The 14445-nt window shown below is 35.9% G+C and overlaps 2 protein-coding genes across 2 annotated transcripts; both read right to left on the bottom strand.

The window, feature by feature from the left end:
* Positions 1 to 3022: 3022 nt before the first annotated feature.
* Positions 3023 to 7431, bottom strand: LOC141834497 (uncharacterized; the record flags this gene model as incomplete). Its single annotated transcript, XM_074721818.1, has 7 exons — positions 3023 to 3602; positions 3758 to 4020; positions 4293 to 4566; positions 4712 to 5018; positions 5113 to 5363; positions 6965 to 7264; positions 7346 to 7431. Coding segments are annotated over 6 exons (1473 nt in total), but the record flags the coding sequence as incomplete, so codon positions are not given.
* Positions 7432 to 12295: 4864 nt separating this feature from the next.
* On the bottom strand, positions 12296 to 13876 carry LOC141834835 (jasmonate-induced oxygenase 1-like). The gene is made up of 3 exons (XM_074722210.1): positions 13356 to 13876; positions 12889 to 13219; positions 12296 to 12666 (listed from the first exon to the last, which is right to left on the bottom strand). Exons 1-3 carry the CDS (start codon positions 13844 to 13846, stop codon positions 12403 to 12405), a joined length of 1086 nt encoding a protein of 361 aa, XP_074578311.1. The 5' UTR covers positions 13847 to 13876; the 3' UTR covers positions 12296 to 12402.
* Between the last annotated feature and the right edge of the window lie 569 nt (positions 13877 to 14445).

The following is a 14445-nucleotide window of genomic DNA, read 5'->3' as shown; positions in this document are numbered from 1 at the left end:
TTCAACAAGTCAATTTATATAAAATAAAAAATCAAATTAAATTGTCTTATCTCGTTAACGCAATTATTGAAGCTTGCGTGCGAGAAAAAAAAATTGTTATGAGAAAGACATTATATTTGAATGATTAATTAATTTTGATTAGGCCAACTAATTAAGTTGAATCTAGGCCGGCCAACTTTCCTTTAAAATAATACTATTTTTTTAAAATATATTTATACATATATATAATTAATTAAATTAAAATATGTCAATTTAATTTTTCTGTAATTAAATGTAATCCGTCAAAATATAATTCGATCAAGTCAAAATTATTGTTGGAGCAAATTAAGACTCGACATTAATCTCTGGCACACTTATGAAAACTCAACAACTGTATAACCTTTAATTGCTTATAATGAATAAACAAATAGATATAGTCATGATATATAATTAAATTAATACATATAAATCCATTTATTTAATAATTTTCTTACCCGAAACATGAAATATGTTGAAAATTATGTATATTTCACTTGCATCTTTTCCTTTCTTTAAAGTAAACACATCACTAATATTGTTACGTTAAAAACGAGTAATTTGCATTATTGAGGACTCATTCAACAGGCTGCTGGATGCATATTTACGTGGTTGTGAGTCATAAGAACCCCACAATGATGAGGATTTTTGTTTGTGATGATTCATCTTTTTATTATCCATATTTTTTTTATCATCCATATTTTTTCAATTCAATAGGCTGCTTGTCATGGGCCCCATATAGATAAATAGTACCTCTTTTTCATATGGGCCCACATTGATTGCCAAATAATTAGCTTGTATTATTAATTTTTTAAATATATTTTAGATATCTAATTCCTACCATCTAATTAATCTAATCAATTTGGTAGGTTATCGATCCATTTTTTTTATAATCTAATTAATTATGGGTCCCACAGTCATTTGAAAGGAGTAATTAACTTGCATTATTGATGCTTATTTCAGATGGACCCTACAATGAAAAGGATTTTTATTTGTAAAAAAAATTAACTTTTTTTTAGACAACGAATTCTTATATATCCCATGATTTTGCGGCGACGGTCTGGATTACTTCTTATTGATTGATTGAATCCATCTTGATTGATTCTTAAGTACAAGATGCAGTAAAATTTCTCATATCTATACTAGTGCTTCTTGACTTAGCTTAAAAAAAATGATAATCCCAATTAGTTGTATTGACTCAATCCCTGAGGTGATCGGCCCTGGTCCCACGGAAGTTCCTCACCGGCCACCAGGGTAAATCGGGAAGCGCATGCAGCGGCCAACCCAAATGTCCAACATCCTTTAATTTGATTGCGATCTCCATTTGAAGAAAAATTACTACAAATACGACATAGTTGGGGATCAATCGTAGGTACCTGGGTGACAACCTAGATGTCCTACCACGACATCATGGCCCCGGGGACTTCTTGACTTAGCTTAATCTTCATGTTAAAATGGATTAAATGATTATTTACCTTCAAAATTCACTTATATTCTTTCCTTTAATTTCATTGTGTTGTCTGTTTTGTCACGTTGCTCTGCAGGTCAAGTCGATCGTATTAGTGAAATATATACAATAAGCCAGTTTTAAATAAAATAAAGACTCAAGTTGTATTATTTATTTTACTTGGCCAACAAGCTAGTTTTAAATAATTAATAAAATGTCAAATTGCATTATTTGATTTCGGTTATATACGTCATATTATTTTAATATGACCAGCTGGCTTAAATAAAAAATAAAATAAAATGTCAAGTTGTATTATTTTAATTCAACAAGTCAATTTATATAAAATAAAAAATCAAATTAAATTGTCTTATCTCGTTAACGCAATTATTTAAGCTTGCGTGCGAGAAAAAAATTTGTTAGGAGAAAGACATTATATTTGAATGATTAATTAATTTTGATTAGGCCAACTAATTAAGTTGAATCTAGGCCGACCAACTTTCCTTTAAAATAATACTATTTTTAAAATATATTTATACATATATATAATTAATTAAATTAAAATATGTCAATTTAATTCGATCAAATCAAAATTATTGTTGGAGCAAATTAAGACTCGACATTAATCTCTTGCACAGTCATGAAAATTCAACAACTGTATAACCTTTAATTGCTTATAATGAATAAACAAATAGATATAGTCATGATATATAATTAAATTAATACATATAAATCCATTTATTTAATAATTTTCTTACCCGAAACATGATATATGTTGAAAATTATGTAAATTTCACTTATATCTTTTCAAAGTAAACACATCACTAATATTTTTTACGTTAAAAAAGAGTAATTTACATCATTGAGGACTATTTTTTACATTGCCGAACGACAACGAGAGATAGATAATATCTATTTTTCACATGGGCCCACATTGACTGCCAATAATTAACTTGCTTTATTGTAGCATGGATGCATATTTACCTGGTTGTGAGTCATAAAGACCCCACAATGACGAGGATTTTTATTTGTGATGATTCATCTTTTTATTATCCATATTAAAAAAAAGATTAATTTGCACTATTGAGGACTTTTTCAATTCAATAGGCTGCTTGTCATGGGCCCCACATAGATAAATAGTACCTCTTTTTCATATGGGCCCACATTGATTGCCAAATAATTAGCTTGTATTATTAATTTTTTCTATATTTTAGATATATAATTCCTACCCATCTAATTAATCTAATTAATTTGGTAGGTTATCGATCCATTTTTTTTATAATCTAATTAATTATGGATCCCACGGCCATTTGAAAGGACTAATTAACTTGCATTATTGATGCTTATTTCAGATGGACCCTACAATGAAAAGGATTTTTTTTGTAAAAAAAATTGATTTTTTTAGACAACGAATTCTTATCCCATGATTCATCTTTTTATTATCCATATTTCAGAGTAAATTAGTCATTAACTCCATGATTACGAGCAACCATAGTACTCTTTACTATGAAAGCATATTCGTATAATTGAAAACTCTGCAATCATATTATTGTCAATTTTATTGCATGAAACTTATGATCCTCCCATCTCTTGATTTTTTTTATTTATCTATTTATTTTTAAAAATTTTACATTCTAAAGATTCTCAAACGTCCTTGGGGAGTTTCTCTACTGACCCAAAGATGTTTTCACAGCCTCTGGGAGCATTCGCCAGCTCTATTGTCTACAAGCTGAATGAGCTGCTAAAGCAAATGTAACCTCACACCTTCTCGTCTTACAAATTTTGATCCATTCAGTCTGCAAAATGGTTTGTCGAGTTCTTTTGCATTTCCATTCATCTGTGTATTTCCTTTTTGTTTTCCATAATCCTCTGTTTCTTCTTTGATTCTGAGCTCTTTCCTGTTCTATTTTGATATGCATGAACAATTGCATACAATAACATGAAATAAAACACTTACAATTTGAGGTTTTACATACTGTTCTGTTCCTACTTGTCGTCTAGCCTAGCGGATGATTATGAAGAATCACCCCTATATCTCACAAACCAAATTCCTCTGAGTTTGGATGTTCTTCTCCTACAAAGAAAAATCTTGCATTGTTTCATCTTTGGATGCAGATAGTGAGGTTTAGGCCATGGCAGGCAACTGCAGTGCAATTGCTATCAGAATAGAGAAACTAAAAAGCATAAATTAAGCATAAGTGAAAGTAAACAATATTACAAAGAAGAAGCTATACTTGTATTTTTTTTTCATCATCAAGAAAAAATAAAACCCTTTTAAAACTATATATACAAACTCACCACCACCCTCAAGATGAGCATGACAGCATGCAAACACCAGGCCGGTAAGCCCATGCCGGAGGCAGCCGGGCATACTTCTCCATTCCTGGTTGTTCGTCGTACGGGTGCTCAATTAGTTTCAGCAGTCTCTGAACCTCTCCGTAGTCACCTTGCTCAGCGGCGTCAATGGCACTTTGGCATAGGTAGTTGCGGAGGATGTATTTCGGGTTGACGGAGTTCATTGTGACCTTGCGCTCATCATCAGAGACACCACTTGAAACCAACTTTAGAAAGAAAGAAAGAAAGAAAAAAAAAGCAGCAGTAAGGAAAGAGTTTTACAAGGTAATCACATATCCAAAGAAACATAGAGACTTGGTAAGCAAGCCACATCCTCGACCAACATGAGGACTCGTCAATTGGGGTATCAAACTCTAATAATTTACTCTTATAACAATTTCTATTGGACCTAATCTGTACAAAGAGAAATGGAATGGCTGCAGAGCATGGATGTTATAAATGCCACAAATAGTGTAAAGGTGTGACACAAAAACAATACCTCCTCAATATAGGTTTGCACCCAAGTGGTCCATGCCTCCTTCCTCTCAGGGCCAATGTCCAGTAAAGCAGCTTTAAGAGGAACAAGGAGCTCAGTTTTCGAAATGGTAGCGTCCGCTTTGACATTTGAAAGCAACCGGAAGAAGTTTGTGTAATCAACTTTGTCGACGGCCATGTTGTTAAGGAGGGTGCTTATGAGTTGTTTGTTGTACTTGGATAGACCTAGTTTATTGGTCATTATGGACTGGTATTCGTCCATGAATTTATCTCCATACCTGCAAAAGAAGAGCAATTATGTCAACAAGGATCAGATTCATACAGCTACTCAAAATTCAAGTTAGTCGGGACAGACAAGGCTTGATGGTGATGATGAAATAGCACATTATCACAAACATAATCTCGTAGTAAAAGAAAAACCACCTTTCCATGGCATAGTTGGCCTCCTCTTTGCTGATCAACTCCGCAGATGATAAAGTAGATGTGAATTGTGCAATGTTCCACAAGCCGATATCAGGCTGATTTGCAAAACAATACCTTCTCCCAGGAAGGTCTGTAGTATTAGGAGTATAACTTGGATCAAAAGCATCTAAGAAACCGAAAGGCCCATAATCAATTGTAAGACCCAACACACTCATGTTATCCGTGTTTAAAACACCATGAGTGAAGCCAACTCCCTGCCAACTTGCAACCAAAGAAGCAGTACGCTCAGCAACCTCAACTGACCAAGCTGATATTGAACCATTTAACACAATGCTAATGAGTCTTTAGGTACTAATAAAAGAACTAAATATCTACAATAATTTTGTATTGAAGATTAGTACCTGCATACTTGTTGGATGTCAAATCTACCACCGACGATGATCCCTCACCACCAACCTCAAAAGACAAACCATCACTTTTGTTCATTTTTTCAATGTGAGGAAAATGGTGGAGGATTGTGTAATCTGCCAAAGTGCGAACAAGTTCAAGGTCTTCTTTTCCCCTGGATGCATGAATCTGATATGAACCAAAACGCAGGAAGGACTGAGCAACACGGCAAACAACCGCACCGGGTTCATCCTTAGAATTGCCACTGCAACATCCACAACATAAGTGAATATGATATAATCACAAAAGGTTACGAATCTTTCAATAAAGTGTTGCTATTCCAATTTCCATAGCATATACATACAAAGTAATTCCAGGTCCAGGTCAAGTAGAAACACTAAGTACAATCGAGTATTTGAAGTCTTTTAGTTATCAAAATCCAATCATTTGTCATCATAGCACTCATAGATATAGAGCTATTGTATGACTAATCAATCATGTGCTATCACTCATACCTCAATTATAAAGCTGAATGGCAAAAGCACTCGATTAGCGGTATATGTCTAAAAATATATCAATGGACTCCTTAAGAAGTTGAATGTAGCAAATTCAATTAAATGGATGATTCTAATGAGATATATCAATGTTTCTGATATTTGCTACCTCAAAGTGCATTATCATAAACATATAATGTAGGTTTCTATCAACACAATCAAATCAACTATGTTAATGTCTACCTACAAAATGTATGATACTACAAATTCTTAATAATTATCAATGTCATAGCTAAGAGAAAACAAATGTAAATATTTGCAGCAGTGGCATACTCATAAAATAATTATCAATGTCAGAGCTAAGAGAAAACGGTTGAAACTACTTTGCTGGAGAGAGCTAAATGGCTGAGTGGTCGACTGTCGAGCCGAATTAACAAGCTGCCGAGCCGAGTTGACAAGCTGCCGAGTGGCTGAGCTGCTGAACTGCAAGGCAGAGTTGCAGAATGACCGAGCCGAGTTGCAGAATGGCCAAGCTGCCGAATGGCCGAGCCGAGTGGCCGAACCGCCAAGTGCTGAGCCGAGTGGCCGACCGCCGAGTGGTTAAACTGCCAAGTGGCCGAACCGTCGAATGCCGAGTCGCCGAGCCGAGTTGCAGAACCGTCGAGTAGCCAAACTGGCGAGTGACCGAGCCGAGTGGCCGAACCGTCGAGTGGTCGAACTACCGAGTGCCGAGCCGAGTGGTCGAACCACCGAGTAGCCGAATTGCCGAGTGGCCGAACTGCCGAGTACAGAGCCGAGTGGCCGAACCGCCGAGTGACCGAGCCGAGTGGATGAGTGGTCGAGGCCTGCGTTCAACGCAGTTTCTTTAAAACAGATTCGCCCCTCACGACGGACGTCTATTTCCCAGGATACAACGACAATATCGGATTGTTTCCGGCGAACTGACTACACCAAAAAAACTATAAGGGGAAAGCAGAGGAAGAAAGGAAGAGAGGGATCGAGAATGCTCTTGTATTCTCTGCTCCCATCGACGCGCGCAGTTGCTTTATCTGGTTGGGCAAATTATATCCTGACCGGTCCGACATTCGACGTGCGCAGGTCGCGCTCGCACACAAGTTACCTTGCGGGCAGTGCAATCCGGGCCCTGGATTTGCACCCTCCCTGCGCACCCACGCATGAGAGAGAGTCTTTTCCCTTGCATTTGTTCACAACATCAATGCTTATGATACAATATATACCAACCATGTTGCCCTTCAACTACCAATGTGGGACTAAAGTCCTCCATATGAGGGTCTTCTCCATCCTTCCATTTCATTGTTTTCATTCATATTTTCAACAAAAACAAATGTAAATATTTGCAGCAGTGGCATACTCATAAAACATATCTCGATTGACAAGCTTGCCAGTAGTAACAAGGCAGAGTGCACAAGTAGTAGGGATTCCAAGTCCATGCATAGCCTCACTACAAAGAAATTCACGGATGCTACTTCTAAGTACTGCCAGACCATCTGCAAAACTACTGTAAGGAGTCTTCCCTGCACCCTTGAGCTGCAGCTCCCATCTTTCACCACGAGAATTCAGGAGCTCTCCAAGAGTAATAGCACGTCCGTCCCCTAGCTGACCAGCCCACACCCCAAATTGGTGACCCCCATAGCACTGTGCATAAGGTAGCCTACAAAGATAACCTTAATATCATCTTCATTAGCTGACGCAAAGAGAGGTGCTCAATTAAAGTGTATAGTTCACAACTAACCCTCCCTTCAAAGGTGATGCTCCAGAGAATATTAATGGGACATCAGGCTGCTCCAACCTAGCAACCAGACAGAGGATGGAATCATGATAAAAAGAACAAAGCAAATGTCAAATTATACGATATCCAAACTAGAAGACAAGACCCCATCTAAATCGCTAAAAGAATAAAGACTACAGGTTTCCCATGTATCTTTCGAAGACTGAAAGAAAACAAAAGCATATGCTAGCCATAATATTCTTAGACAGGCAATTGATGCAGAAACTAAAGTGGAGCACAGGATCCATAGGTAATTATTCTTTGCGTTACATTCACAACACCGACATCTAAGGATTATCTATCTATTTACTTCATGCACAGTTAAATGAGGCTCCCTGTAATAGTTACCTTGAAATAGATACCTTGATTGAAATAGTTACCTTGATGTTTATGCTGCCTGTAATCAGCCAGTGAACTCTTGTTAATTTATTTAAAGCATTTTTTGTCATTCATATTTTTGTTTTTGTTTCTAATATTTTAAGTTTAATCAATCTTGATCCTTATTTTTTCCTACATAGTCCAAGACTTCATATTTGCTCTCCTTCAAGCTAAGCTTATAATTTTTTGGGTCTTCCAAATTGAGCTCCTTTTAATCATATTTTTTTTCCCTTTAATTGTTTTCATCCCAAGTAGATCAGCAAACACACTCTGTCCCAAAGGCCAAAACCTCAACTTGAGCCTTGTTTTGTGGCAATTTCTTTGTTTGCAAGAGGAACACAAAGTTGGTGTTTCCTGCCTAGCTCGTCTGCCAGTGAACCCATCATCTTGATTTTGCAGAAGTGGTCTGGATTACATCTTATTTTCCTTGATCAATATTATTTTATCAGGCATTCCTTGATCGAACACATCTTACTAGTGCTCCTTGACTTAATATTCATGTTAAGATTGATTAAGTGATTATCTATCATCAAAATTTACGTCTATTCTTTCCTTGATATCTAAATTCATTTCGTTGATATTAATTAATAAAGAAATGAACATTTGGATTTGTTTAAAAGTTTGAACAATGTTTATGAACAATATTTTTAAATTATATTCACTAATAAAATTCTTATAAACATATTAAATAAATAAATTAATTAAAATAAATAAATTTAAAATGTAAAAATTTAAACAATCAAAATAAATTTGAATTGAGAATTTAATAATATTTAAACGAATAAGTTCAAGTTAGATCATTCTAAAGTCAATAGAATTTGATAACATCTAAATGAGTCAAATTCAAATAAAACTAGCAGAAAAGAAAAAGAAAAGTGGATGGATCAATCGGGTTCGTCATCAGCTATGGACATTTAAATTAAATGAGGTTCCCCAGTTTAGGAACTTGCAAAGAGCACAGCACATTCTTTGCTTCGCTGGAAAGACAAATATTGTTGTACTAGAACCAATAATTCACAGGGATTGGAAGAAGAAAATTGCCTTCTGATGGAAGGAAAATGCGAGATCATATCGAAGGAAACACAAAATAAAAAAGTTGGATGAGATGGAGCATCACATAACTCCCTCTCAATTGCCTTAGGATCCTATCTGCTTAATGTGAAGTATGCTCCAGTTATTAATGGAGGCCATAGATGTTGGCGCCGGCGGCGTAGCAGCCTAAGATCCTCGCGAACTCGATGATCAAGGAGATCTCTTTGATGGCCTTGTTTGCCTTCATGTCCTCCAACGAGCCCTCAAAGTAACATAGGAGAACGGGTTGAGCGTCCCCTTCCTCGCCCTCACGTCCAAGATGAAAATTGGTGACTTGTCCGCCTTCGATGATGAGTTGATCAACTCTAGCTTTGTTAGGTTGATGTTCTTCCTTTGAAGCCTGAGAGCACCTTGAGAATCACCAGCGTAAAGCTGCCTAGGTGAGCCACCACCATCGAGGTCTTCGAAGGCACTACCTTTGGGCGCATGGAGGAGAGGGAGGTGGGCTAGGATGGGCAATTGGAGCGGAGCATCTCAACGGCGCCGGTAGTGTACTCGACGGGCTTGTGAAGGTGGAGCAGCTAAGAGAAGGCGCGGCTGCAATGGACAAGGGCGAGAGGGTGGCTGATCGCGCAACAGAGTTCACGCGGTGTCGGTGTGCTTCGAAGACCTTGATGGCAATGGTAACTCTCACAGAACAGCGCGCGTTTTTTAGGGGTTTAAGGTTAGATTGCGATTTTTGATTCATCGCGAATCACTTACTTACTTCGCTAGCGAGAAATCCCAACCACGTCAAAAGGCGCCCATCGTCGCATAAATTTAATCGTGCCGCAGGATTTATATATAAGCCTTGCCCATTTCACCATCCTGCTCAAATTAATCCATCATTTTCTGAGTAGCATCTATCAAGGACTCAACAACTAAAAGGATGAGATCTCGAATTTGTAGTAGTCGCTTGATCAACGGAAAATCCAAGTGCACTATCTCTCAAGTCCATGCCTCCACTCTCTTTAAGTAGGTACGATGCACTCCTATAATTCTCTTATTTTATTTATTTAAATTAATAATTAAATCATATTCTAAATTTTAGTTAGATGTAATTATCTTTATGATGTATAATAATTATTTTATTTAGAAAAAATTTTCTACTCAACATAATTTTTTTTTTTTGTAGTTTGCAAGAGAAAGTCAATGGAGCGTGAGATTTTTTAAAAAAAAAATAAAAATCATAAGTAAACATTTCAATTATTGACTTTATAATTTTACAAAATATAAATATTTTCTTTCACACTTTGCTCATTCATTTTTAGGGCTATTTCATATCTAAATAAGCATTAAAAAGTATTTTAATTTCATACTTATTGGATAATAACATTTGGATTATATCATACTTATTGGATAATAACATTTTCATTTCATACCTATTGGATAATAACATTTTAAATTTGAGTTGAACTATTTAATTTCATTAAAAGTCGATCTCAAATTTAAAAATTAAAATTCGAATCAAACTCGAACCGAGCTCAAGCTTAGGAAAAAAGAACCAAGCTTAAGCCTCTTATTGTTTTGGCTCAGTTTGGTTCGATTACACTCCTAGTTTGCCCTTCTCACTTGGCTAGTCTATCATAGTTAGTTTGTCTAGCTTTTACCAAAAGAACTATTGTCAATCTATGAAGCTTCTTCTCTTACTTCAAGCTAAAGGTTTGACAATTGCCATGGTTTGCGATGGATGACATTAATGACTCCCCAATTGTGGTTAGACATGGCGATCGAAATTGACACTGACATCGCCATAGATAGAAGCTACCAACATGGTTTTCTAATAAAAAGCAACCTAGAGGATATAGAGTATATAATAATTAAAAAATAATTTCAAATTGATATACAGTATATAATAATTTAAACCTATAATTATATATCTTATTTTAAATAAATAAATTTTATTTTAAAAAATTATTAGATATTAATTAATTATTTTAGAAGAAATTCTCTATTTTTTAAATCATTTTGATACAAATTTTTTATTGTGACTAAATATATATTAATTTTTATATTATGAATTTTTTAGAAATGATTTTGAAATCCAATAAAGGATATAATAATTAAAAAATAATTTAAACCAATAATTATCTTTTTTTATTTTAATTTGATCTTGATTATTTTATTTATTATGTTAATTTTTTTATAGATACGTTGAATAATTATTATTTTATTTAGAAATGATTCTCCGTACTCAACATAAATAATTTTTTATTTTATGGTGTAATAGAGAAAAGTCAATATTTTTTTTTGATAATTCAAAGCAGAACTAATTCACTTGAAGCGACATGGAATCGATGAGTGTGAAATTGATTTTTAATTTCTTAAATTTAGAAATAAAATTGCCTTTGGATCGTCGAGGATTTTCAAAGTCTAATTAATAACTATTAATAGATTTTATCGATTTGGTATTTGATGATCTTCCTTCTATCATCTGATTTAATTTAAACTCAATTAGTTCTTTTCAAACTAAGATGACCGAGGAAAGAGGATTCGAAAATTTTATTATTATTTTTAATAATTTTTATTTTTTAAAAATTTTTTAAGTTTTTTTATATTTAGAATACTTTTGATAATTTTTTCTTTTTTTCTGTTAATTTTTTTTTGCATCTTAGGGTTAAGTGTCTATTTAAGTAATTTTCTAATTGATGTTATGAGAAATTTTTTAATTTAATAATATTTTTGATGATATCACTTATTTTTCTATCTTCAAATTAACTTACAAGATATAATAATTTAAAAATAATTTATACTAAATATTTTTTATTTTATTTATTTAAATTAATAATTAAATTATATTTAAAAAAATAATTGGTTATTTGATTATTTTATTTATTTTGTAATGATTTTTATAAGATAGAATGAATAAGTAATTATTTTATTTAGAATTTTTTTTTTATTAGTACTCAACATAAATAATTTTTTATTTGATAGTTTGATAAAGAACTGTCAATGAAATATGAGACTACATTTTTTTTTAAAAAACATCATGAATAAATAATTCAATGAAACGAGACCCACATGACATGACATTTATTCATCTTAAATACATAAAACTATGAGGATAAAATAATTATATGGTATATTGTACAATTAAAGTTAGATTTTTTAAAAAAAATAAAAAAGTGAACTGAAAAATTAGAATATTTTAGGGCAAAGTAAAATCGCGTCCTGAAAAAGGATAAATTAATTATGACTTAAAATTATTATTTAACACAGAGATATTGCTGATATTATTTTTTTTACTGCAAAATGTAACAATATTAATAGTCGGAGGTAAAATAATTACAGTTTTGGAAACTTTTAGGATATCTTTATGATATTAAAATTTTATATTTTTTTTTTGAAAAAAGTAAAATAATACAATTCATGCATGCTGCTGCGTATAGTAGTGGCGATGCTGCATGTGTATTCAACGTACGATATTATTTATACAAGCCACACTTTTATTGTCTTCTTATATATATATATATATATAACTTTTGATTCATGTAGTCGTCGATCATCCATGTCGCTTGTTGATTTTCAGATCATGCACGTACGAATGCATGGTGCAGGGTTTGCGTACGTGCTTAGCAACGTACGTACGTGTGGTTTTTCTGGAGTGACTTGACTTGGGACTTGCCCTTCGGCCCTTCGCTCCTCACGAACAGACGGTACTCGTCGAAGGTCATCGGCGGGTACATCGCCGGCCTCTCCGCCGTCACCAGCTCCTCCATCGGCGCCATCACCTCGTCGCTCTTGGGGCTGTAGAACAAAGCCAACGACAAGCGCTCTTTCTCTGCGTTCGCCACCACCCGATGCTCCAAGCTCTTGTATACTGCGTTAGTCAGTATCTGCATGTGTATGGACTGCATTAGTTAACCTCAGTTTCAGTATTCTAATCTGCACCAGAAGCTTAATCCTGATTCAAATCGTTGAATCGGTCAATTCGATGAAAACAAAATCCCTCTGTTTGATGATTAATTCTACCTAATAAATTAATTTTGAAATTTCCCCTATATATATTTTGTGGTAATGATTCAGTCAACAAGTTTCTGCAGTTACTAATTATCGACCTGGATCTGATCGCCGATGATGACGATGAATGCGCCGGGCAGCGGCTGCACTGTCACCCACCGATCGCCCTTCCTAATTTGAAGGCCCTTGACGGCGTCGTCGGCGAGGAGAACGGTGATCCCTCCGGGGTCGGAGTGCGCTGACAGGCCGAGCGCCAGCTCCGGCTGCGGGCACTTAGGGTAGTAGTTGGCCCTCAGGGTTGCACCGACATCGTCACCGCCGAAGGCCGCCGGCAGCCGGTCCACGTCCAAGCCCAGGCTCAGCGACAGGAGCTTCATTAGCCTCTTGCATAGCTTCACCAACTCGTCCCCGTACTCTTGCACAGTTTCCCTATATACAACTAAACGTTATAGATTTCTCAATAATGTTAAATAAAATAGCGGTTTGAGTGATCACTTGATAAATTCTAACAAATAAATCAAGGGAAAAATATTATTAATTAATATTTGTTCTGTTCATGAATCACTTTGATTGCTGGTGATTAGTTGGCAGGACCGGCCACTTTTCCTGGTTCTTGAACTTCTCCGGCAACAAGTACAAAAAGAAGTAGTCGCCCCAGTCCAATATGGCGCCTTTGTCGACGCCGAGGCGGCTGCCGTAGCCCTCGTACGTCGCCGGCGAGTTAGCGTAGGCCTGCTTTGCCTCCAGCGGCAGGCGGAAGAACTCCCGCCACACCTCGACGGCCCTCTCCACTAGGCCTGGGTCCACGCCGTGGTTGATCACCTGGAAGAACCCCCACTCGCGGCACGCCTCCGCCACCTCGGCTACGGCCGCGCCGCCGGCTCCCAGGTCGACCACTGGGATACTGGCGGCGGCCGCGTCGACGCCGGTCGAGAGCGAGGGCAGCTCGGCTTGCGGCCTGATGTAGCTGGCGGGGACGGCGGCGAGGCCGCTCTCCGACAGGGCCTGGACGCGGACGATGGGCTCGGGCCACTCCACCAATTGGGCGCTTCCCATGGCTTCGAGCTAACTCGGGCTCGACCTAAAATAGCCTTGCTGGTTCTGCTCTCGGCTAGGTGCAAACGTGCCTATTTATAGAACAGATGGAGCGAGAGAGAAAGAGTGTGATCCACTGATATTTCAGTTTTTTTAAAAAATGCCCTTGTAATTTTAATATTTTATTTTTTTTTACTTCATATATATATTTTTAAGTGCTATTAAAATCCTCCAATAATTCACGATTACCATTCTACACCTTCACTTCTATAATTATTATTGATTTATCACTATCTATCTGAGTGTGAAAAAAACAAAGAATAATAGTGAAAACATATGCATAGTATGAGGTCGAATGGATTTTATTTGAAATGAACTCAATAGATTTCTTGCATGGGTGCGAAAGGGATAGGATGTATAATTGAACGTGTTAAATGTGTCGGCCAGTGGACTTTTCTGTTTTCTGAATCTATAAATAGAAGATAGATAGATTGCAATCCAAGTTGGACGTTAGCTATAGTTGGATTAACAAGTAGTCTCATCCATCCAACCTATTGAGTTGCATATATCTTTAATCTAATCCAACCATGTGACTATTTAGCAGTGCCGGTCCTAGTCAT

The sequence above is a fragment of the Curcuma longa genome, chromosome 9, assembly GCF_044706935.1.
Source record: "Curcuma longa cultivar G26 ecotype Majalengka, Jawa Barat chromosome 9, ITB_CL_G26_1.1, whole genome shotgun sequence".
NCBI lineage: Eukaryota > Viridiplantae > Streptophyta > Magnoliopsida > Zingiberales > Zingiberaceae > Curcuma > Curcuma longa.
This window is presented reverse-complemented; position numbering and strand designations above follow the sequence as displayed.